Here is a 26,209-nt window from a genome sequence, read left to right on the forward strand (position 1 = left end):
GAATTTAATGTTTAAATAGCAGCATTGTATAACAGTCAACACACTTTAAAAGTGCACTTTAACTGACTTATTGGCAAGTATTGCTTCAATATCAGAGAACAAGGAAATATGGACCTATGTCAATTATTATTATCTTAACTTGAAAATATGCCAGTAAATTTAATTATCAGAAATGTCTTTAATTGGCAGAGTTCATTAACCAACCCAACCCCAAATCATATAAATTATGCCGCACTTTTGAAAATAGTCTATCTAAGGAAGAAAATTCACAATAGCATTTATAAGAGATCAGTGTGTGTTGCGTGTGTTTTATGTTGTAAAAAAGATTAAATCATACAAAATAATCTCTTCCAGAAACCAGCAACCATGGGTGACGGTGAAATGTCCATTTTCGGGGAGGCCGCCCAGTTTCTCCGTAAATCTGACAAGGAGAGACTGGAGGCTCAGAACAAACCTTTTGATGCCAAGAATACCTGCTATGTGGATGACCAGAAGGAACTCTACGTGAAAGGTTTAGTCACCGCTCGGGAAGAAGGAAAAACCACCGTTAAGACCGACGATGGGAGGGTAATGATAATAATATGTCTAATAAATAAGATTTCAACTTGAAAATTGTTAGTGGGAATAACTAAACAAGAATTGTTTTATTTCCAGACTGTAACTGTGAAAGAAGCTCAAGTTTACCCCCAAAATCCCCCCAAGTATGACAAAATTGAAGACATGGCCATGATGACTCACCTGAATGAGGCCTCTGTGCTGTATAACCTCAAAGAACGTTACGCAGCCTGGATGATTTACGTAAGTCTTCACTCTTATGCTGAGAGGATATTTAGGAAGCAATCTCATACAGTTTAAAGTCAAACTTAAGTTACAAATATAATATCTTTGTAAAAGACATATCAACACTAAAACCCAAAGAACTAAAATATTAATGTTTAAGCCTTTTCTGCATTAGAACTAAACATATTGAGGACAATCAATGAACTAGGGAAGAGGAATGCCCATTGAGATACACCTCAAATGGGGTCAGATATATGCTCCTCTTGGGATTTTCCACCCCTCTAGTAGAGTTCCAGATGTATTTTTGCTGGTTAATATTTCTAAGCTGAAAAAGCATGAATTCAATGAATGGCAACAACTTAACCTGTTAAAATACAAGCATTGGGCAACCTTAGCTGATTAGATGCTAGAGGATCGCTTCTGAATATAAAGCTTAGTTAAATACAGTATATATATCACGATTTTCCCATAAGGACTCTGTCATTTGATGTACTTTCCTACATTGCAGACCTACTCTGGGCTCTTCTGTGTCACTGTCAACCCCTACAAGTGGCTGCCAGTGTACAACCCAGAGGTTGTTGCCGGCTACAGAGGCAAGAAGCGTATGGAAGCCCCCCCACACATCTTCTCCATCTCTGATAACGCCTATCAGTTCATGTTAACAGGTACAGCAATCTTATTATTCTGAACTTATGATTGCTAGACACTTCGTTCTGGAGCCACATTTTAATAATATGTAATTAATACACATCTTCTTTTGGCAGATCGTGAAAATCAGTCTGTCCTGATTACGTAAGTAAAACTTCCTATATATTAATTATATTTTTTATTATTTATCTATATCTACATATCCACTTTTACTCCTCTTTATTTATCATTTGTTTTATCTCTCTTTTACCTCCAGTGGAGAATCCGGTGCTGGAAAGACTGTAAACACCAAGCGTGTCATCCAGTACTTTGCAACAATTGCAGCTATTGGAGACGCTGGTAAGAAGAAGGAAATCAGCAACAGCTTGCAGGTAAATTATCACTTCTAGGCAGACTTTGAACGTGGACGTTATGTATTTGATAGATAAATAAATGAACATACAGTACATCACATCTAAAGGAATCCATTACATTTTGAAGAACACAAAAGAAATATAGTTTTTGCTGGGTAAGATAAGGCATATGTAAGAATAGGCCTATCAAGCCAGGAGTAAATGTATATATTTTAGTTGTGGGCATACATTGACCAATAGACATCTTGTGGAAGATGCGCCCCTTTTAGCTTTCCTAAGAATGGTCTGTAGACCGGTAGAGATCTGCAGAACATTGACCTTGTCCTTCTTACTAATCATCATCGTCATCATTTATTTATTTATATAACGCCACTAATTTCACAGCGCTGTACAAAGAACGCACTCTCATCAGCCCCTGTCCCAATAGAACTTCTTCTAACTTCCCTAACACATGCATAGACAGGCTAGGGACAATTTAATAGCAGCCAATTAACCAACTAGTATGTTTTTGGATTGTGGAAGAAACCAGAGCGCCCGGAGCAAACCCACAATGTCTAACCCTATTTGTTCTCAGTAACTTATATCACTGCATTGAACATCACATTACAATACTGTTCTATACTCTCTGTTATATCCATAACAACTTAAAACAATATATCCTGTCTATCTCGCTGACAGAATGTATTTGAATATATTATCACATTTAAATTCTTATCATATATTTATTATTTGTGACTGGACAGCACAAGGAAATGTATCATATATCATCCTCTGGGAATGTAACGGGAGCAGTGTACACTTATAAAAATCCAAACAGCCTACTTTGCATTATATCAGTTATGTAATTAGGGAGATGCACTGAGTGCCAATGTCAAGAGCTAGGTGCCAGCATAGAGATTTACGCGACTTGTGTTCACCAATAAATATTTTTAGGTTTTGATTACAGTCCCTTTCTCTGCTGTGTCTGAAAATTCTAATATAATACAAAAATGATTCCTGTTTCTGAAATTGAGATAATATGATAGATAAAATAAGTGTAATAAAAACGGTGTTAGAGTTTCCTGGTGAGCTGTGCCAGAGTCATCATGTTCTTGTGCTCATCAAGGACATCAGTCTGCCCAATATACTGAAACAGCTTATCCCTCCCGGATTCGGTAAATATGTTCTGCAGCAGAAAATGTAGACGTACGACAATCACACTGAGTGCTTTCAATTATCTGTCTTCCTGTTCATATGTGGTCAAATAGCTTATGCCCACTTAAGTCACTGATTTTACACCAGAACTCATCATTATTAGTTAAACCAAAAATAAATGAGTGTGTTGTTTTATAGAAAAATCCAAGAAACTTTTGTCATATAACAGTTTATATTGATTTCATGTCCTTATTTCACATATTTACCAAACTGATCATAAAACATGGATTTTATTGTAAAGATGCTAATCGCACTTATATATATATTGACTTTAGGGCAATCTGGAGGATCAAATTATCCAGGCTAACCCTCTGCTGGAAGCCTTCGGTAATGCCAAGACTGTGAGAAATGACAACTCCTCTCGTTTTGTAAGTATTCTTAAAAATGTTTTCTTTTCTATTTTAAGTGTTATAATTTGGTAATGTGACCATGATTTCTGAGTTATTTCTGTCATGTTTAGGGTAAATTCATTAGAATCCACTTTGGAACAACTGGAAAACTGTCTTCAGCTGATATTGAAACATGTAAGACTAATATATATTATAATACCTGCTTCATGTTGTATATTGTTATATGTCTTTATGTGCTAATTACACTTCATGTCTACAGATCTGCTGGAGAAGTCCAGAGTAACATTCCAGCTTTCAGCTGAGAGAAGCTACCACATCTTCTACCAGATCATGACCAACAAGAAACCAGAGATTGTTGGTAAGTTCACTTTTGTTTACCACAATATATGAGGAAATGATGAGACCTGCAGACTGTATGGATGTTAGTCTAACACATAATGAATATTTATACTATAGTACACTAGAAACAACCACAATAAGAATTTTTCATAATGTAATACTTTGCTATGTACCTACTGAATCTGCATTCATTTTGCACCCTTTGTTGGATCACTAGTAGCAGATGAATACTTTGATCCAAAGTTCCAGATTCAGTCACTATAATTCTGATATGTCTTTATAACAATGTTATGTGTCATGTTGTCTGCTTGGATTATGTTCTTGCTTAGAGATGCTTCTTATCACCACCAACCCCTACGACTACCCCTCAATCAGTCAGGGTGAGATTGCTGTGAAGAGTATTGATGATGTGGAAGAGTTCATAGCCACCGATGTAAGTAGTTGAGAACTTTCAAATTTAGAGCTGTTAATTTAAATTATTATTGTTGCTGGGTTTAATTCCATGGTTGGACACTATTATATTTTCAGTATTAATATATTATTATCCAACAGACCGCCATTGACATCCTGGGATTCAATCCAGAAGAGAAGGTCGGCATCTACAAAATGACCGGCGCTGTCATGCACCATGGCAACATGAAGTTCAAGCAGAAGCAGAGGGAGGAGCAGGCTGAGCCAGACGGCACCGAGGGTTTGTACTTATTTTTCACTAGCTGAAGTACCCAACGTTGCCGGGTTTAAATGTTCAAGTTATTAAGTTATCAATGAGTTGGGTATAACTGTCAACCTTTAAAAATAATTAGCAACATAGCAGCTCTTCCAATACACCCATGAGGTGGCTGCCCAGTGTTGTTTTTGTTTTTATATTTAATGTCATCCAAATCCATCCACTGGAAGGCCCAGAACAGGCTCCCCGGGTCAAAGTTCTGCCCAGAGTACACCAATGGGAGGTCCGACCAGGACCTCAACCACCTAGTATGTACTCTGGGATCCAATGTTACCAGTCTGTGAAGTTTTCATCCAAATTCATCCAATGGAAAGCTCTGAACAGGCTCCCGGGTCAAAGTTCTCCCCAGCGTACACCAATGGGAGGTTAGACTGAGACCCTAACCTCCCTAAAACTTGGCCAGGATCCAACTGGACCACCTTGCGTTGGTTTCATCCCAATCGGTGCAGGGATGTCTGATAGCATAACCAGACAGACAAAACAACAAACAAACAAGGCAAATTAATTTTATATACAGGATAAGTACCAAGAGTAATTGTAAATCTTTCTCATCCATGATTTTGCAACAATAATTGAAGTTGTATGTTCTATCTCTAGTGGCTGACAAGATTGCCTACTTGATGGGTCTGAACTCTGCTGATTTGCTGAAGGCTTTGTGCTACCCAAGAGTAAAGGTCGGCAATGAGTTTGTCACCAAGGGACAAACTGTGCCACAGGTATACTAAGAACAGAAATAAGACAGGGAAATGTTTTACACGTTTATATATTCCAGTATATTAACAAATGGTTGTATTCTTTTCTTCAGGTCAACAACTCTGTAGGTGCCCTCTGCAAGTCTATCTTTGAGAAACTCTTCTTGTGGATGGTCACCCGTATCAACCAACAGCTGGACACAAAGCAGGCCAGACAGTTCTACATTGGTGTGCTGGATATTGCTGGATTTGAAATCTTTGATGTAAGTTATTGACCTGTTATAGCTGTATGATTTCATCCTCCCAGTCACACTGCAGTTCCACATCTCCTTTCTGTAACTTGCAGTTCAACAGCTTGGAACAGCTCTGCATCAACTTCACCAATGAGAAGCTGCAGCAATTCTTCAACCACCACATGTTCGTCCTGGAACAGGAGGAATACAAAAAGGAAGGTATTGACTGGGAGTTCATTGACTTTGGTATGGATCTGGCTGCCTGCATTGAGCTCATTGAGAAGGTAAGTTCACATAGACTAATTCAGTTAGTCCTTAAAAATACAATGACATGGAATTCTGGAACTCACCAATGTTTCGATTATTCTTTCAGCCCATGGGTATCTTCTCCATCCTTGAAGAGGAGTGCATGTTCCCCAAAGCCACTGACACATCCTTTAAGAACAAGCTGTATGAACAGCATCTGGGCAAGTGTAAGAACTTTGAGAAGCCCAAGCCTGGCAAAGGAAAGGCTGAAGCTCACTTCTCTCTTGTGCATTACGCTGGTACTGTGGATTACAACATCTCTGGCTGGCTCGATAAGAATAAGGACCCTCTGAATGAATCTGTTCTGCAACTCTACCAGAAATCTTCAGTCAAACTGTTGGCCTTCCTCTACTCCTCCGTCAATAATCCTGATGGTGAGTTTTTGCTACAATGTTTCTGGTTAATGTTGTTTTACAATTCTAGATAATGAAGATTGCTGTGATGACTGTTACATTATTTTTAACAAACAGAGGCTAGCAGTGGTGGCAAAGGAGGAAAGAAGAAGAAGGGAGGCTCATTCCAGACTGTGTCATGTCTGTTTCGGGTCAGTATAATTGTCAATCTCCATACAATATAAGATGTGTATGTCTGAAACAGCTTTAAGTTATTACTGTATAATTTGTAGTTTTTTGCAATTATGTGTGTTCATAGATTAGTATGTGAGTGAATAGATATATGTTGTATAATGCTAAAAACACTTTATTTTTGACTGCTGCAGGAAAACTTGAACAAGTTGATGACCAACTTGAGAAGCACCCACCCTCACTTTGTACGCTGTCTGATCCCCAATGAGACTAAGACTCCAGGTACAATTTACATGATATATATTTTTTTCTTGACAAAAATAACATTCAGACCTCATTAAAACTGTTGCTCTTTGTTATTAAATAATAAATTATTTACTGACAGGTATCATGGAGAACCAGCTGATCATCCACCAGTTGAGATGTAACGGTGTATTGGAAGGTATCAGAATCTGCAGAAAAGGATTCCCAAGCAGAATCATTTATGCAGACTTTAAGCAACGGTAAATTTCCTTTTTAATTTTAGAACATTTCAAACAGCCATTAACGTAAATTTAAATTTATTATCCTAAGTACCGAAATGTTAATGGTGCATCACACTTCAATATATCACAATCATATCATATATTTAACAATTTATTTAGATATTTTAAAACCAGTAAAACTGGTTAATATTTCTCTCCCACTTTGTTTTGCCAGTTACAAGGTGCTGAATGCCAGCGCAATTCCAGATGGGCAGTTTATAGACAGCAAGAAGGCTGCTGAGAAACTCTTGGGCTCAATTGATGTTGATCACACTCAATACAAATTTGGACATACTAAGGTACATAGCTATCAGACATCTCGGTAGATTCAGCACGTTGCCTTTTTTGGACTTTATAAAATATTTATAAATTATTTTATTTTTACCTAAGGTGTTCTTTAAAGCTGGTCTCCTGGGTACCCTGGAAGAGATGAGAGATGAAAAGTTGGCACAACTGATCACCCGTACTCAGGCTCTTTGCCGAGCTTACTTAATGAGAGTTGAGTTTAAGAAGATGAATGAGAGAAGGTAACATTCATTTTGTGTTGCAAAAATGAACTACAAATGTACCAGTTGTATAAGGAACTACTATATTTTATCAATTTCTCACACAGGGAGGCAATATATCTCCTCCAGTATAATATCAGATCCTTCATGAATGTCAAACACTGGCCATGGATGAAGCTGTACTTCAAGATTAAGCCACTTCTGAAGAGTGCTGAAAATGAGAAGGAGATGGCAAACATAAAAGAGGAGTTTGAGAAGACCAAAGAAGCTCTGATCAAGGCAGAAGCCAAGAAGAAGGAGCTAGAGCAGAAATTGATTGCCCTGGTGCAAGAGAAGAATGATTTGCTACTTCAATCGCAATCGGTAAGAAGTTTTATACACAAGATTAATTCAAAAATATCTTTATTTCATATCAACACAAAAACTTAGTTGGCTGATGTGAATTTTTTTATTCTGTAGGAATCTGAAACTCTGGCTGATGCTGAGGAGAGATGTGAAGGTCTTATTAAGAACAAGATACAACTGGAATCAAAGATCAAGGAGATCACTGAGAGGCTTGAAGATGAGGAAGAAAGCAATGCTGAGCTGACAGCCAAGAAAAGAAAATTGGAGGATGAATGCTCTGAGCTAAAGAGAGATATTGATGACTTAGAACTCACTCTTGCTAAAGTAGAAAAGGAAAAACATGCAACAGAAAACAAGGTACAGTAAACAGAGAGGACATTACACACTTCCAATATACTGCACATTAGAATGTTTTAAATTAATCTTTCTGCTTTTCTTTCTAGGTTAAAAACCTAACTGAAGAATTGGCAACTCTCGACGAAAGTGTATCCAAAGTCACAAAGGAGAAGAAGGCTCTCCAGGAAGCTCACCAACAAACACTTGATGACCTTCAAGCTGAAGAAGACAAAGTAAATTCTTTGACAAAAGCCAAAACAAAGCTGGAACAGCAAGTAGATGATGTAAGTAATTGTAAAAATATTGCACTTTAATCAGCATACATATCTGAAGAATATATAATATTTAAATTAAACATTTCTTATCGATATAGTTGGAAGGTTCCCTAGAACAAGAGAAGAAACTTCGTCTTGATCTTGAGAGAGCCAAGCGAAAGCTTGAAGGTGATGTCAAACTGTCCCAGGAAACAGTCATGGACCTTGAAAATGAGAAACAACAAACAGATGAAAAACTGAAAAAGTGGGTATTTCCTATTTTATTTTATTTTGACAGAACTTTCAATAACACTGATGGGGCAATTTTTTAATCTATATTTTATGGCATCCACAGAAAGGACTTTGAAATTAGTCAACTCCAAGGAAAGATAGAGGATGAGCAGTCGCTGGGATTACAACTGCAGAAGAAGATCAAGGAGCTTCAGGTATGGCAGTGGCTGAAATAATCATATCTTAATACTGTGCATTACAGATTTCCTTTAATTTAATAATCAACTGCTGTTTTCTAGGCTCGTATTGAAGAACTTGAGGAGGAAATCGAAGCTGAACGGGCAGCTCGTGCCAAGGTAGAGAAACAGAGGGCCGATCTCTCCAGGGAACTAGAGGAAATAAGTGAAAGACTTGAAGAGGCTGGAGGTGCATCATCTGCCCAGATTGAGGTGAATAAAAAGCGTGAAGCTGAGTTCCAGAAACTGAGACGTGACCTGGAAGAATCCACCCTTCAGCATGAAGCTGTAGCTGCTGCTCTGCGCAAGAAACAAGCTGACAGTGTTGCTGAGCTTGGGGAACAGATTGATAACCTGCAGCGTGTCAAACAAAAACTAGAAAAGGAGAAGAGCGAGCTGAAGATGGAGGTTGATGACCTTGCCAGTAACCTGGAGAGCATCTCTAAATCTAAGGTACTGCAATCTCCATATGTTTTTTTTAATTATTCACCTACAAGTATGTAAATAATAACATGAATATCTGTTCCTAAAGGCCAATCTTGAGAAAGTGAACCGTGTGCTTGAGGACCAGCTCAGTGAAGTGAAGGCCAAGGATGATCAGCATATACGTTTGATTAATGACCTCTCTACCCAAAAGGCTCGTTTCCAGACTGAGAATGGTATTTTAAAATATATATTTTTTTCAAATATTTTTTCAATAACATTTTGCCATTTTTTTTAGCGTTCAGCATCTTACCGATTCAACTATTTCTGACAAGTGCGCAATACGATCTAATGGGTGCCATTTTTACATAATCAATGTCAATTAACTAGAACGTCTATTTTGCTTCACAGTTGTGTTTTGTAAATAAACCCATTGTTTTTAAAACTGTATGACATTGATGTTTGTTAAAATCTAGGTGAGCAGTCTCGTCAGCTTGAGGAGAAGGAATCGCTGATTTCCCAGCTCTCCAGAGGAAAGCAGGGATTCACCCAGCAGGTTGAGGAACTTAAGAGACAACTCGAGGAGGAATCAAAGGTAAGCTCAGGGAGGACAGAAACCTCCCGTGGAGCAGAAGGGCAGCCCCGTTGAAATAAATTTCGATACTGATCATGATGCCATATTTTAACAACAAAATTTATCTTTAAATTCCAGGCTAAGAACGCCCTTGCCCACGCCCTGCAATCTTCCCGCCATGACATCGAATTGCTTCGTGAGCAATATGAAGAAGAACAAGAAGCCAAGGCTGAGTTCCAGCGATCTTTGTCTAAAGCTAATGGTGAAGTTGCCCAATGGAGGACCAAATATGAAACTGATGCCATTCAGCGCACAGAGGAGCTGGAAGAGGCCAAGTACGTTCTAACCCAGCAAACTTGAATAATATGCAAATTTTGAATAATTTCTTAAAAAGAATGTTTACATTATATTTTTAATACACGTGCAGGAAGAAGCTGGCTCAGCGCTTGCAGGATGCTGAGGAACAAGTGGAGGCTGTGAACTCCAAATCTGCCTCCTTGGAAAAAACCAAGCAGAGGCTGCAGGCTGAGGTGGAGGACCTTATGGTCGATGTGGAGAGAGCAAACAGTGCAGCAGCTGCTCTTGATAAGAAGCAGAAAAACTTCGATAAGGTAGATTTGTAGATACACCACTGTGATAATTTTATAACTTACATGCTCACTGTGCAGTTTGTATAGTTGTTATTATTCATTTTAATAGGTCCTAGTAGAATGGAAGCAAAAATACGAGGAGGGTCAGGCTGAACTGGAGGCTGCTCAGAAAGAGGCCCGCAGCTTGAGCACTGAGATCTTCAAGATGAAGAATGCTTATGAAGAGGCCCTGGAACACGTTGAAACACTAAAACGTGAAAACAAGAATTTGCAACGTATGTTTATTTCTTAAAATCCAAAGCTGGTTACATTATATTTTATGAACTGTTCATTTACTACAAGCTTAATCCATTTTTCTGTTCCAGAGGAGATTTCTGATCTGACTGAACAGATTGGTGACATTGGAAAATCTATTAATGAACTAGAGAAGGCAAAGAAGCAGATTGAGCAGGAAAAGGGCGATCTACAGGCTGCCCTGGAGGAAGCTGAGGTATGGGACTAGACCTGTCTTCTGCAGATTCTTTAGATTTACTCATAACAGTATTAATGTTATTTATTTATGTTGTTATAATTATGGAGCAAAGGTTTGCTGTATTTATTTTTCCGAAGGGAACCCTGGAACACGAAGAAGCCAAGATCCTGCGTGTCCAGCTTGAGCTGAACCAGATCAAATCTGAGGTGGACAGGAAGATTGCAGAGAAGGACGAGGAGATCGATCAGCTGAAGAGAAACAGCCAGAGAGTCATTGACACCATTCAGAGCACATTGGACTCTGAAATCAGGAGCAGAAATGATGCTCTGAGACTGAAGAAGAAGATGGAAGGAGACTTGAATGAACTTGAGATCCAGCTCAGCCATGCCAACCGCCAGGCTGCAGAGTCACAGAAACAACTCAGAAACGTGCAGACACAACTGAAGGTATTCCTAACATAAAGCATCATCTGACATGTAACTTTGTGTCCACGATATACCAGTTACTGATTAAACAATTTAACACATTGGGCCTGATTCATTTAGGAAAGTAAAGCAAAAATTATGATTAACTTTGCATCTTGGCAAAATCATGTTGCATTTGAGGGGGAGGCAAATTTAAAATGTGATGGCAGATTTGTAGTTGGGGTGAGGCATGTTCTAGAGCAACTTTAAATTCCAGTGTACAAAAAAAGCTATCAAGTATTTGTGTGCTACATGAAAAAACAGCCCGTATTCATCTGTGCAAAAAAATAAACTAAATTTGCACCCCTTGCATTGTAACATGGTTTTTTCCAGTAGAAAACTTACTCATTTTGATGCCTTACTTTCCTTAATGAATCAGGCCTATTTAGTTTAGATATTTTGTACTTCTATCAATGTGGGTATTTTCTGTGGTACCCACTCTTCCCTAATATAGTATTCTTCTCTGCTTGGTTATGCAAACAATACACTATCAGCTCATTCACCTAAATGCACTAGTACTAGTGAATTATTAACAAAATAATTGAAATATTACTATAACTATCATACTCTTTGTCCAACAGGATGCTCAGCTGCAATTGGATGATGCCCTGAGGGCACAGGAGGATCTGAAGGAACAGGTTGCCGTGATTGAACGTAGAAATAACCTGCAACAGGCTGAAATTGAGGAGAACAGAGCTGCCCTGGAACAGACAGAGAGATCTCGCAAGATCGCAGAACAGGAACTTCTGGATGCCACTGAACGTAGTCAGCTGTTTCACTCCCAGGTAAGGTCTGCTACTGATAATTTACTAGAGGAGTATTAATTCTATGTATCCAGAACATGTAATAAATCAAACATTTCCTCCATCAGAACACCAGCCTTATCAACAGCAAGAAGAAACTGGAAAGTGATATTTCTCAGATTCAGAATGAAGTTGAGGAAGCTGTCCAGGAATCTAGAAATGCTGAAGAGAAAGCCAAGAAGGCCATCACAGATGTATGTGTTCTCTGTCATGCTATCATTAAGCACCAATCATTTTTAATTGAATGCCTCAACATATTGCTTCCTTGCTTAAGGCTGCACTCATGGCAGAGGAGCTGAAGAAGGAGCAGGACACCAGCGCCCACTTAGAAAGAATGAAGAAGAACCTTGAACAGTCAGTGAAGGACCTGCAGCATCGTCTGGATGAAGCTGAACAACTGGCGCTGAAGGGTGGCAAGAAGCAGCTCCAGAAACTGGAATCCAGAGTAAGTGCACTTTATACAGTCTTTTGGAAAAGTTTAGTGATTGTACAAGTAGTAAGCAAAAGTTACATATTTAATATGTTTTCCACAGGTGCGTGAATTGGAAAATGAGCTGGAGAATGAACAGAAACGTGGAGTTGAGGCAATAAAAGGTGTTCGTAAATATGAGAGGAAAGTAAAGGAACTTAGCTACCAGGTAAAGTACAATTTGCTTTTTTAAATAAATTGAGCTTTGTCATTCAAGACACTTACACAACAGTTAAAGACCTCTGTAACTAATGGTTTTATGAAACAGAATGCTGAAATCTGAACATTTTCCTTTTGCAGACAGAGGAAGACAGGAAGAACAGTCTGAGACTGCAGGATCTGGTTGACAAACTGCAGCTGAAAGTAAAGGCCTACAAGAGACAGGCTGAGGAATCTGTGAGTAAAATCCTGTTACTTTTGAAGTTATTTAGTCATGAGTTTTTACCCTTTCAAGGTGCCTGTACTACTTTGCCAATCAGAATTGTTCTTTGATTTTTCTCTGCTGTAATTCTTAGGAGGAACAGGCCAATACCCACCTGGGCCGCTTCAGGAAGGTGCAACATGAGCTTGAAGAGGCTGAGGAGAGGGCCGACATTGCAGAGTCCCAAGTGAACAAACTGAGGGTCAAGAGCCGTGATATTGGTGGAAAGGTAAAATATTCCCCATGTATCACCTGTAATTACTTTCATTTTTCCCCAGGAATATAAAAATTACAAATTCATTGTCTTTTTTTATCTACAGAAAGAAATCAATGAGTGAAGAGTTATTGACTGAAGATTGAGGTACTCTCAAAATGGGAATTTCTCAGTCTGAATCCTCTCTATCCTCCCCCCCAGTGTTTTATTCATCTCCTAAATAAATTTCATATTTGAAATTTGCAAAGATGTGTCATGCTGCATTTATATGGAACAATATAGTATAAAGGGGATTTTTTAAGCCTCATCATTAAGTTCAACTAAACCTGTCAGAAATGGTAAACTTTACAAAACATATGTTCATATCTGGGCGTTCCTTGCCTTTACTGATTGAGTTATGCATTCTACCTTTATTAATATCACTTGAGTTGGCATAGTCTACATCTTGAGTACATACTAACGGACCAAATGATCAATGAAGCACAAAAAAAAATAATTAGTTTGTTTTAGCCAAACCTCTTGAGACAAGACAGTAAGAGATGACAAATAAAGTTACATTTGGCATAATCTGGCATAAAAAGAAGATACTTATAGCTGAAAAATAAAATTAGTAAATAATTAAGTGTGTTTTTAAAAAAATAAAATGAGAAACTTCAAAATAAAATAATATCCAAGGTCCTCGATGGGTTGATTTGGAGTCCTTCTACTGTCACACACCATCCATAGCTTCAACATTAGGGGTTTCAATGAGTAATAGACCTCTCTTATTGAAATCATATCACCTGTCAGATATGGGACTATTGTAAGTTTCATTTCAAAACCACCTCAAACCATTTCCCTATAAAGCCTCTCTGGGACAATCCCACCTTTAGCCCAGGGCAATGCTTTTGTCGATTCAGGGTTTGGAGGGAGAACGGTATTGGGATAGTGAAAGATGTCTTAAATATAGACCAATGTATTTCACTACCTATGTTACAGGAGAAATTTGATTTTCCTGATGTTAGCCTATCTTCAAGTAAAGCACTATGTTAATTCCCTTCCTAAATCCGATATAACGAGACCTCTAACTCCACTGAAATCTTTATGTGTACATTCACCCCTACAAAGAGGAATAATATCCACTTTATGTAATATTCTCATCTATTCTAGAGAACCCACCACCCCAATCCATCAACTCAAGTGGGAAGCTGACTTGAGCAGACCGCCAGATAGAGATACATGGGCAACAATACGTAAAATGATCTCTAAGACTTCTTGCTCATCCCTGGTTAAATAAAATGTCTATAAAACATATTATCTATCATCATCATCATTTATTTATATAGCGCCACTAATTCCGCAGCGCTGTACAGAGAGCTCATTCACATCAGTCCCTGCCCCATTGGAGCTTACAGTCTAAATTCCCTACTATAGACACACACTCACACACAGACAGACAGAGAGAGACTGGGGTCAATTTGATATCAGCCAATTAACCTACCAGTATGTTTTTGGAGTGTGGGAGGAAACCGGAGCACCCGGAGGAAACCCACGCAAACATAGGGAGAACATACAAACTCCACACAGATAAGGCCATGGTTGGGAATCGAACTCATGACCCCAGTGCTGTGAGGCAGATGTGCTAACCACTAGGCCACTGTGCTGCCCTATGGTGTTTAGTTCCTACCAGACTGACAAATATATGGATCTACTTCTGATCTGATGGAGAGGCTGTGGAGAACAGGGATTCTTCCTTCATACCTGGTCGTCTTGTCCAAAAATAGCTTCTTTCTGAGATGATTTTGCTGCCTTGATTAGTGACATTTCTAATGTCCATATATCTAAATACCCATGGTCCTTTCTCCTTGGATATCCTATCAATATTCTAAATAAATCCTTGGAAATTATCTGTTCAGATTCTTAATGCAGCCAGATGCCTTGTTCAAAATATATAGAAAAACCTAGATCCCTCTTCAAGACAACAACTCCTAAATACATTTTGGCATTTGGCATATATGAAAAAAAGTTCAGCCTATTTAATTTTTATTTAAATAGGCTGAACTTTTTTTCAGAAACTCTCTCATATCTGGAGCGATTGGTTCATTTATAGTAATTCCTCTGATCCCAAACCACTGCCTAACCAAACTCAAAATATATCCTCCCTTTTCCTATAAATAATATTGAACATGGATGAACACAGAATCATAACCCAAAATATCAGTCCACCAGGAGTCCCAGATTAGGTCTCAATCCCCCCCCCCTTATTCCCCTTTACCTTATAAATGTATTACCTTATTTATAGTCACACTCCCTCATATCTCCTAATATAACTTATTAATAACTTTCAATTATTATATCTTGTCTATATATATCTATTATGTTATCACCCCATCTAGGGATGTTCTTATTATTCCTATTTACTTAAGATGTTATTTAATTAAGTCTTTAATGAATTATATCAAATCTTTATAACATGTGTGATACAAATTTTACAAATAAAGTATTAAAAAAAAAAGAAAAAAAAAAAAATTAAATAGATTAGTTATGTACAGAGAATCAATTGCCTAAGGCCAGTGGCGGAACTGGGAGAATAAATAGGGCTTTGCGGCACATGAGCCGGGCACCCACACATGCTCAAAGAGGACCTCCAGAGTGACTGGACCTGCACCACTGGGTCTACCCAGATTTTGCTATGGGTTCCCAGTGATTAATGTTATGACTCTTCCTAAGGCATTGTTGTTGCTGTGTACCAGCTGCCTACGTATATAGCAAGTGATGTGGACATTGAGCAGTGTGTAAAGCATTAATGGGTTTTAATTAATAATTTATTTGCCTTTATGCTATAACACATATCATTTTAAAAATATGATGTAATACAAGAGATGCTTTCCATTGGAAAGCCCAGATGGGATTGTGGTTGGTCTGCCTTGCTTTAGTGAAGTAGATCTCATTCATATGAAATATTAACATACATGTAGGTGCTTATGTATTTTATTTAAGTTTATAACAAGTTAACTAACATACATAAATAATAATAGCACCCAAACAATAAATCCATTTGATTATGTAATATCGCTGATTAAACCATTAGGAAATACAGCCTCCTACTCTGGAGATTGTAATTGTGTTGTAGATGCAATGCAGCAGGGCACCACCGCAAGGGAGAAGATAAGTCATGCTCCATGACTTGGACATACTCTGGGGGCACTGTCTTTAATCATTTATTACATTCTGCTCTGTGTGACGCAGTACAGAGGGAATGATTACATACACAGAACATTTATCAATGTGTCCACCAAACGCAGCAATTCATTAGAGATAACCGATATCAGTTTGCTCATATTTGGTCTGCAATCCAGCAAAAAAAGGATTATCATTGCTTAGATATGTTGTATATACTGTATATGAATGGATTAGATTGTGTGTTGTTCTACCACGTGGAATTGGTTATAACTGTTCATCACTTGAATGTTTTGCCTCACAAAATGTGTTGTAGTCTGGAGTAAGTGGGGAAAGTAATATAAATAAGAGCATTTAAGACAAATGTAAATCTTTTAGAAAGAGCTTAGATTTATTTTTCTTTATTCACAGTAATGTTTCAGTTGTAGTATAGAATAAGAGTGAACATTTTTATTGTGCAATATGCATTACTGGTGTGTCCCTTTTACACAAACCCAAATATATGAACAAGGTTTATGACAAGGTATAATCACTTGCCGAGTGGGGCATGAAGGAGGATAGGGGGAATTCAATGGAAGGGGCCCATGAAATAGTGTCTACGTTGTTGCAAAGCAGCGGTGCATGGCTAAAGGGACATGGTCAGCCACATGGAGGACCAGCCATCCCTCAGAGAGTCATGGCCAGTCATTAGAGAGGAAGTGGTCAGTTCACAGAGGACATGGGAAGTGCCATAGTGTAGTACATTGTAGTATATAAATAATGCTGTGTATATAAAGAGCGCACAGTCTGGCCTTATCCTTTAGATCGTGACAAAGTCCTGACTGGGCAGGGCAGTCCCCCAAAATCAGGACTGCTCCACCAGAATCAGGACTGTTGTCAGATGTCCTGCTCTCTCCTTCCAGTACTTCCAGCTTTCACTACCTGCTACTGCTAGTTTTCTTAAGCTCGGTTGCTGCTTGTCTGGATCCTGGAATGTTGGATCTCTGTTTGAAAAAGAGATAGGTACATGAAATAGGGAAAGCCTAACAATGAGTGAACGCTCTAGAACCTATAATATCAGGCATGTCCAAGCATCTTCGTTAATTCATCTACCTGTGGCAAGGGATAGGCGTAAAACTTAGACAGTTCATTCAGTTTATGAAAGAAATTGCTTAAACACACTGACCCACACTTAACACTAAAGGGCTAGCCTCACTTTTTGACTTTTCATTGACCCCTAGGTCTAACATTTTCTGGACCTTCTCTGATATCGCTTGTTTCTGGACTTCCAGAACTCAGTAAGGCTTGAGATGGACCCATACCATAAGATCAGTTATAATGTTATGTTTTATTGCCCTAGTGCACCCTGGGAATTTAGAAAACAAGACCTGGTTCTTTTTTAAGAACTCTTTACACTCTTGTTTCTGAGATACTGATTTTTGGAACTTTTACTTGTAGATCTCGGTTACTGTACTGTTAAACAAAGTGCTACTCGAACTTTCCAGGTTCACACAATATATTGGCTCAGGCTTTCATTTACCTGATTGGTAATTTACATCACCCACTTTTTCCATTATTTCCAACGGCCCTTGCCACCTAGCCAAGAATTTGCTTTATACAGGGGGTATCACTACTAACACTCTGTCCCTGGGGTTTAAGTCCTAACCTTAGCAGCTCTATTATATATCCTGCTTTGGGCTTCTTGAGCATGTTGCATTTGTTCCTTTACACTTATCATTATCAACACAATTATATCTAGCATAGCAGTAAAATGTTAAATTTTACTTCAATAGGGAGTATCTTCCTGCTCCCAAGTCACCATAAGAATTTGTAGAAGTCCCCATGCCTGCCAACCATCCAACATTTCAAATAGGGGCGAAGCTTGTGCCTCTTCCCGAATAGCAAACATTAAATACGATAATAGATAATCCCAGTCCTTCCCATTTTAGTTATCACTTCTTTTTTAGCATACTTTTCAAAGTCTTATTAAACCTCCCAACTAGACCATCCTTTTGGAATGACGAACAGAAGTATGTAAGTGTTTGATTTTTAATAATCAGCATAATGCCATGATTTTGGACATAAAGAGCGTACCTTGTGCTCTAACAACACCATTACATTTTTTTTGTCACAAATATGGAAAATCTCTCACCAATATTACAGTGTGTATCAGGGACTTGACTACCCACACTTCATGTCAGACCATGTCATTTGGGGTCTCAAACTTTATTAGGACTATGGAATAAATTTTAATGCCCCAATGTACACATATAGCCACAGCATAAGTTCTTTTAAATTTTCCAGATTCCACCAGGCTGGATTGCAAAAAGATTACTAAACTTCCAGAGCCTAATAAGGCTTCCACTTCACATACATCTACTTTTATTTTGTTCCACTATCCCTTTGAGGTTTAAAAGAACAAATGGTGTGGGTGAACAAGGACACTTGTCTGTTCTTTTGTTGTAGCTACGTCCTCACTTTGTGATCATGCAGGCAGGTCAGTGGAACAGGTCCAGTCCTGCACTCTTCAGGACCATTCAACGCTGCTTACACCCAAGCAGTCTAATATCTCCTACCTTAATTTCCAGTAATTTAAAGCATCTGGATTATCAAGGTCAAAGAAAACTTTTTGAGGATCACCCATCAAAAAATTAGCTAGCACCTCTGCCCAATGTTTCGCTGGCAACACCTCTCTTTCGGCAATCATCTCTAATACTGCCAAGTAGGCTTCTACATCATCCGTTCCTGTCATGTATTGTAGAGGTTTTTGTACCACCTCCCGTGTGGTGGGGCTTGGCATTTGGGTCCTTTGTATGTTCTTTGCCATTAGTCGTAAGGCCTTCTGAAAATCACCATTACTGTGTGCCTAATTGGCATTGGCTTGTACCTGATTGGCATTGCCTGCACCAACTGCTTAATCAGTTCCTCTATGTGATCATTTTTTGTAGGCAATGTTATAGCCAATTTAACCCAAGACATTTAGCAGCCTAACAACACTGACCTATTCCCAAAAATCTTGTCTATACTTTCACTTTCAACCATTTTAAAACTTTGGTTTCTTTGCACTCAGTCCGTGCTGTGAGGCATCTGTAATGATCACCACCAGTAAATGCACATTAAATTACTGGAGGGCTTGTTAACATGTGTTTTAATTTTGCAACTGCAGCCTGCTGTGGCTCTGGCAGCAGCATTCTGTATCATAGTGCAGGAGCTGTCTTAGTGGTGCAGTTGTCTCACTGTAGTTGGGAAGAAATTTCAACAAGTAGTTTGCCATTCCCAGGAATTGCTGAAGACTGAGTTTGCCTTCAAGGAAGGGCATTTGCTGAATGCCCGCCGTCTTTTCAGGGTCTGGCTTGACCCCATTGTGAGGAGGTGATCTACATATGAAACTTCCGATACCCAGAACTTGCATTTGTCCGCTATGAGCTTTAAGTTTATGGCACGGATCCTTTCCAACACCTGATGGAGGCGCTGATCGTGTTCTTGCATTTTCCAAACCCAGATAAGGATGTCATCAACCATGATTTCACACAGATATCCTGCAAACAGCTGTTCCATGCATTGTTGGAAATGCCGTCTAGTTCAGCAAGAACTTTGTCCTTCAAGGCAACGGGGATGCATTGGATGCACAGACTGTGGGGACAATTGTCTCCTCCAATCATATGTGGTAAATGACAGGGAGTTTATCAATGGTACCACAGTTGAACAGATCTTTTAATTCCTTGACTTCTGGAATTTCTGTCTGTATCATATGGACTTCGGCTACCAGGTGTATCAAGTCCATTTTATCAGGCAGTTCTAGTAGTGGTCTGACGTCACGATCAATGATGTGAAACTGTAATGGTGCACACGTGAACTTTAGTGTGGCTGTGCCCATAGTTTTGATGATTTGACCTCCATACGCCACAGGGTTTACTAAATCTGTCTGGTCAGTTAGTGCCTCTGGGTTTCTTCTGTGCAGGAGAGTTTTTGACATGACATTGCACTTGGCACCAGGGTCAATTTTTATTTTCAGTATGTTTCTGTTGTGTTTGACAAAGAAACTAGTAAAGACTTCTCCCTTTTCAATGAGCAGACCTACATTCTAACAATATATCGCATTGACAGATTCTGATACAGACTCGGTCTCTGCTTTTCCTCAGTGTTTCATGTGGCGTGCTAGATGCCATTGTGGACCTGCAGCATTTTGTGAAGTGGTTCCAGTTTTTACAGAAGTTACAGCGTTTATTAAAGTCCGAGCATTATTGACACTTAGGTGGGTGGTGCCTGCCACAATTTTGGCATTGCATGTATTGTGGTAGTGCAGTGATGGCTAACCTGTGACACTCCAGGTGTTGTGAAACTACAAGTCCCAGCATGCTTTGCCAGTAGATAACTAGCTGGTAGCTGGCAAAGCATGCTGGGGCTTGTAGTTTCACAACACCTGGAGTGTCACAGGTTAGCCATCACTGTGGTAGTGTGTGCTGTAAACAAATACTTCTGTCTTCTTCCTTAATTCCCTTGTACTCCTCTCAGACTGTTCATTAAGCATGCAGATGTGAATGGCAGTCAAATTTGTTTCTCTTAACAACTGTGTGCATACAGTATCATTACGAATATCAAAAACAATTCTGCCTCTGATTAGTTCAATGGTGATAGGAACAAAATCAAATTTTTTTGCTAGTAGCTTTAATGTTGACACATATAATAGACATTTTCATCACGTCTTTGGTTGTGGTATTAAATATATGTCTGTCTATTATTAGATTCTTTACGGGTAAACATACCTCCTCAAATTTCTTTAGAGGCACTTCATTAGTCCTCCCCTTTCTCATGAACAAATATGTCTGTTTTATCTACTGCATCTGCAACAGCCAGATTTAGTAAAGTATTTGCTTGTACCATTTTTGACTTCTCAGATAGCCCAGCGATGCAGTATACTTTCCATTCCTTCCTGAACTTGAGTCAGTTGTCAGCCATATTTTCATAAAATATGAGTGGGTTAATGAGCGGAGACCTTTAGCCATGTCTGCCAACTTCTGACACCATGTAGATGTGGGTGTAGAAAGACTGGATTGCCAAATCTCAGGAGTGAAACATAACATCTTTACTAAGCTTAACATACATAACTAGAATGCAGAACAGAGAACAGGAACTTCCCAGCATGCATAGCCCACGACCTCACTTCCTGCCAGACTCTGGCAGGTCATACATTTACAGCACCAATGGTGGATACACCACGGACTACAATTAGGAGTTGGCTCTAATTTGTTTTTATATATTGGATCTCCATATACAAACACCAAAACACTGCTTCCAAAAAAGAAAAGAAAGATATAGGCACCTTAAGCAATGCTCCAATTGACTATGTCATATGGTAATCAAGATAACTCTTCAATTCTTCTCCCTAGAGTCCTTGATTTCATGTATCCCAGAAACTCAGGTGAAGGAAGAAAAGGACTACACTAGTGTAATAAGTTTTACACACTTCTATTAAAGAAAATAAACAAACATACATACATTTAAAAAAATGAAAATAAGGCCTACCTGAATTCCAATAATAACAATAGCCAGCATAGAGATGTCCACAGAATATAGGTCTTAACCAAAGCTCAACGCATTTCATCCTCTTAATGTCAACTTCATCAGGGGGAAATAACCATATTTCATATACACACAGGGCGTGATTCATTTTTAGACGCATGTCCATTTGAGTAGTGTATCTTTCGTGTAATAGCTCTGCACTTGCTCAGAATGGAATTTGCTCCAGTGAACGTAATTACATGCAATTCATGTCGGAACGCAAATGACGTGACTCCCTACGACTTGAGAGGTGCAACGGGAAAGGGAAGGGGTGGACTAGCGCAGGCCATGAACAGTAAGGGTGTGCCATGGGTGTTCCGATGCAGATTCAGGCCGATTCAAGTCCTGGGTTTCTCGTAAGTGCAGTTTGTTTCAACCGTATAATCTGCACCAGCTACATGGCAGGTGTATGTGCTGATAGTGATGACTGTCACGGCAATGTCTTTGTTTTAAAAACTACACGCCTGCGTGCCACTAGCTATCACAGAACAGATGTATGCAAATAAGACAGACTATAAAAACGCACTGTATGCATAGTTTGCATTAAAAGCATCTTTACTTATGTATTTAATGTTAAACAAAAAAAACAACAAAAAACATCAATTTTTTTAATGATTAAGAGTTGTTCATTTATTATATAATATTGCACATATGTTTGTGCTTATACTGCAGTCTGTTTTGTCTATCTAAAGGACTGTTTAGACAGAGCAAACTTCCACCCAGAATCAAATGGAAACATATCTTGAGATACGCTTCGATTTGAACTTATGTGCAAGTTGCATTCAGATTTGAATCAGGCCCACTATGTTCATCGAAAATAGACTCAATCATTAATTATGGCACCTAGACTGGCATCCTCCATTCTCTACTGTGCATGTGTAACAAATTCCCACTTGTCATACTGCTTCGCTTCAAAACAGCTTACTGGCCATGCGCCATTGAAGAAAATGGCATTTAAGCGTTAGAACAATTGCAAGAAACGATAGACTATATAGCTACAGGGCTAAATTTCTCCTCCTCTGTGTTTGTCTCTGACACCCCGTCTCTAACTCTCCCTTTGTGTTAGTCTTGATGTCTCCAATTTTGTCTGTGTACCTTTCTTTTTAACTTTCTCCACATCTGTGCTGCTGCCCCCACCTTTTGTGTGCATGCATCTTGGTCATACCCCTTTGTGTACATACATCTAGGCCCCCCCATTGTTTGTGTCTGCATCACCAATTTCTCCTCATCTGATTCCCCATGTGCTTTTTCTCTCTGCCTGCTCTCCCCAATCTGTCTCCACATTGAGTTCTTTCACCCCCTTTATGTATGTGCCTTAATTTGTCCCCCCCCATCCCATCTGTTCTCCCCTCTGCCCCCACAACCCCACTGTCCTTTTGCATCACACCTTTTTCCCCAAGTCTGCCACTTCTTCCTGCTTCACACCTTTCCTTCCTCCTCTTCTGCTGAAGTCAGTGTGGTAGGCAGAACCAGGACTGGTGGCTGCCAATCAGAATTGATGTGTACGAGCAGAGGAACAACTGTATCGAACACCACAATTAAACCTAAGGATGGCAGGTAAGCACAATATAAATTTTATTCATCATTCTCAAAACCCCATTAGTGCATGCTGGTGAAGAATTCCTCTTTGGTGATTTGGAATGCACTAAGGCGCAGATTTATTAAAAAGCTTACTTTGTGTTGGCCCTGCCGATAGTTGGCTAGGGATAATTATGTGCTAACCCAGCTTACTTTGTGTTGGCCTCACTTATAGTTGGTTTGGTCCCGCCTAGATGGGGTCTTTTTCAGATTTTTTTTTGACTTCGCCAATCTGTCTTCAACCTGCTAATCTCAAATTGTCAGGCCTACCATCAAGCTGCATCACCACACTTTCTTCATTTTGGAAACTTGGGAATTAAAGCAGTATTCACCCAGTAGTGGACTTTATGCCCTGCCATGGAGTTTCTGATCCATTTATCTGTCTATGATATTTTTACTCCTTGGCTGTTTGTTCAGCATTTACTCAAAGTGAGGCCTGTCCACACACAATCTCTGAAGCAGGCCTCACTCCCCTTGGACCTTCTCAAATGGCAATTTCTCCAACTGCTCCTGCCTGTCCTACACGCAAACGATTATCCCTACAAGTATTAACCCTCCTGCATCCTACCTTGCCTACCTCCTTTACATGCTCAGACTTCTCCTCTCTTCAGCTTTCTTTCCACACTAACCACCCAACTCCTGCTCAACTCCTGCTCTGACTTTGACTCCTACTCTATTGTTCATTCTACCATTTCCATCTACTTGCTCATGTCCTCACTCTTACTTGTATCTTACTACTGTCCTAATTACCTTTGCTATACTGTCATTGTCATACCAGTCTTAGACTCCAATGCCCTGTCACCTTACCAGGTCTCCGCCGCCGCAAACCCCACTGGTGGCAATCCTCACAGACTTGTTACCTTCAAAGTGCACTGCTGGGCACCAATGAAGAAAATCCTGCTCCAATGCTGACTACTACTTAAAATTCTTCCTCTCTGGGGGGCATGGCTAAGAGGCCACAGTGTTCAGATGCATCTCTCTGCAGCCTAAACCTCCCTCGAATCTTTCCCCCTAGGGATGTTATTGTCCGCTTCCACTACTGCAAGTATAAAGAACAATTCTTCTCAATAGCCCGCATTTCCTCCCCACGCACATTTAATGGAACAAGCTTCAAATTTTCAAGTACCTAGCTCCCTCCACGGTGCAGAGAAGCTGGGACCTCTCTCACACAACACAAACACTACGTGCTCATAGAATGTGTTATAGGCGGGGATTCCTTTTTCATTTTCTGGTCATCCATGAGGGCCTAACTCACAAAATCAAGACTGTACCAAGGTTTTTTTCTCATCAGGACTCTTGGACTTGATCAGCCTCCCTCATTCTCTATCATTCTACCCGACGTCTCCAGACCATCTTCCCCCGAAATCTAGCTGGACTCGTTCTTGATGGATGCTCTTCATTACCCATGTGTACATTTTGCTTTTTCTTGTTCTATTCTCTCTTACAGGTGGACCACTATTTCATAAGCCGGCCTCTCTATCTGACAACTAGAAACCATTGGCAGTTCAACTTTGCATTTCTGTGACTGTGTCCGCTTTTGCTGACTGTAAGTTTCCTCTTTGTATGTTAGCTATGTAATGTGCTCTCTATGGACCTGATTCATTAAGACAAGCAAAGCAAAAAAAGAAGTAAATTTGCACCTTGACCAAACCATGTAGCATTGGAGGGAGAGGTAAATTTAATATGTGGGGATAGACTTATAGTTGGGGTAGAGCATAGCCTAGATCAACTTTAAATTTCAGTGTAAAAGTAAATCTTGATAGCTTTGTGTGGTACATGAAAAAGCAGCCAGTGTGTTCCTTTCAGGCAAAATAATAAACTAATTTGCATTATAACATGGTTTGTCCAGGAGCAAATTTACTCCTCTTTTTTGGTTTGCTTTCCTTAATAAATCAGGCCCTATATATTCGTGATAGCCTTTGTTCCCATACGTCTTTAGACGTTACTTGATAACTACCGATCACTTATTGTTATGTAAACTGTATGTCTTGAGCTCTCAACCTGTGGAGGAGTTTGAAGACTCTCAGGTTTGCTCATTATCTCTTCTGGGCTACTGTAGCATCCTTTTCACTGACCTTCCCCTCACTCACCTTTAACCTTTACAGTACATCCTCAGTGCTCTAGCTAGACTTATCTTCCTCTCTTGGTGTTCCTCAACTGCTTCCACATTATGTAAATCCCTTCATTGGTTTCCATTCCAGAGTCAAATTCATGCTGGTCACCCTCACTTATAAAGTCCTCGCCAATGATTAACCTCCTTAGATCTCTGACCTCGTCACACAATACACCACAACTCGACTCTGCACTGCCTCTTATCTACACCTCTCCTCTCTGCTTATTATCTCCCCCTAACCTTAAATTCTTCAATTGCACACACAAAACCCACTGTATTAGGAAAGGTGTTTAATTCCTAGTAATAAGATAAGTGCCATATTTTTTTCTAATAACTAAATTCATTAATTATTGGAATACAATTTTCGCCACCTTGAAACTCGTGACATCTCAGAAGTTCTAAGGGGCCATCTGTTTACTCAACTTTTTAAATATTCACCTTGTACCACTACAACCATAGACTGGGATTCCCAGCTGTGGCACTAATGCAAAAATATGGTCCATCCTCTCTCAGGAAGTAACCAAAACCCTGGTCCCCTTGCTCATTATCTCCCGCCTGGACTACTGCAACGTCCTCTTCACTGTCCTTTCATTCACCCACTTTTAACCACAACAGTGCATCCTCAGTGCTGAAAGACTTATCTTCCTCTCTTGCTGCTCCTCGACTGCTTACAAGTATCAATCCCTTCACTGGCTCCCCATTCCTTCCAGAACCAAATTCAAGCTGCTCACTTACAAAGCCCTCACCAATGCCTTCCCACCTTACATCTCTGACCTTGTCACGCAATACACTCCAGCTCAAGCACTTCGC

General features: G+C 39.4%; 1 protein-coding gene across 1 annotated transcript; it reads left to right on the forward strand.

Annotated features, from left to right (window-relative positions):
- Positions 1 to 358: 358 nt before the first annotated feature.
- LOC142101863 (myosin-4-like) lies at positions 359 to 13,132 on the forward strand. The gene is made up of 39 exons (XM_075186296.1): positions 359 to 567; positions 655 to 798; positions 1,289 to 1,445; positions 1,545 to 1,572; positions 1,685 to 1,799; positions 3,251 to 3,343; positions 3,436 to 3,499; positions 3,585 to 3,683; positions 3,994 to 4,097; positions 4,217 to 4,355; positions 4,989 to 5,107; positions 5,197 to 5,346; positions 5,430 to 5,600; positions 5,690 to 6,000; positions 6,100 to 6,166; positions 6,341 to 6,428; positions 6,532 to 6,649; positions 6,846 to 6,969; positions 7,061 to 7,197; positions 7,284 to 7,539; positions 7,636 to 7,878; positions 7,965 to 8,141; positions 8,231 to 8,376; positions 8,467 to 8,557; positions 8,642 to 9,031; positions 9,111 to 9,237; positions 9,478 to 9,596; positions 9,714 to 9,910; positions 10,003 to 10,186; positions 10,275 to 10,440; positions 10,531 to 10,655; positions 10,775 to 11,083; positions 11,683 to 11,886; positions 11,973 to 12,098; positions 12,179 to 12,349; positions 12,438 to 12,542; positions 12,674 to 12,769; positions 12,889 to 13,023; positions 13,115 to 13,132. Exons 1-39 carry the CDS (start codon positions 367 to 369, stop codon positions 13,130 to 13,132), a joined length of 5,814 nt encoding a protein of 1,937 aa, XP_075042397.1. The 5' UTR covers positions 359 to 366.
- The last annotated feature ends 13,077 nt before the right edge of the window (positions 13,133 to 26,209 follow it).

This window comes from Mixophyes fleayi, chromosome 9, assembly GCF_038048845.1.
Source record: "Mixophyes fleayi isolate aMixFle1 chromosome 9, aMixFle1.hap1, whole genome shotgun sequence".
NCBI lineage: Eukaryota > Metazoa > Chordata > Amphibia > Anura > Limnodynastidae > Mixophyes > Mixophyes fleayi.

Bases quoted from the DNA above. Each gene is read 5' to 3' on its own strand.
- LOC142101863 (XM_075186296.1), top strand. From the start codon at position 367: ATGGGTGACGGTGAAATGTCCATTTTCGGGGAGGCCGCCCAGTTTCTC. The intron at 1,446-1,544 runs GTACAGCAATCT...TTCTTTTGGCAG, and splicing joins CTATCAGTTCATGTTAACAG to ATCGTGAAAATCAGTCTGTC. The intron at 6,167-6,340 runs GTCAGTATAATT...TGACTGCTGCAG, and splicing joins CTGTGTCATGTCTGTTTCGG to GAAAACTTGAACAAGTTGAT.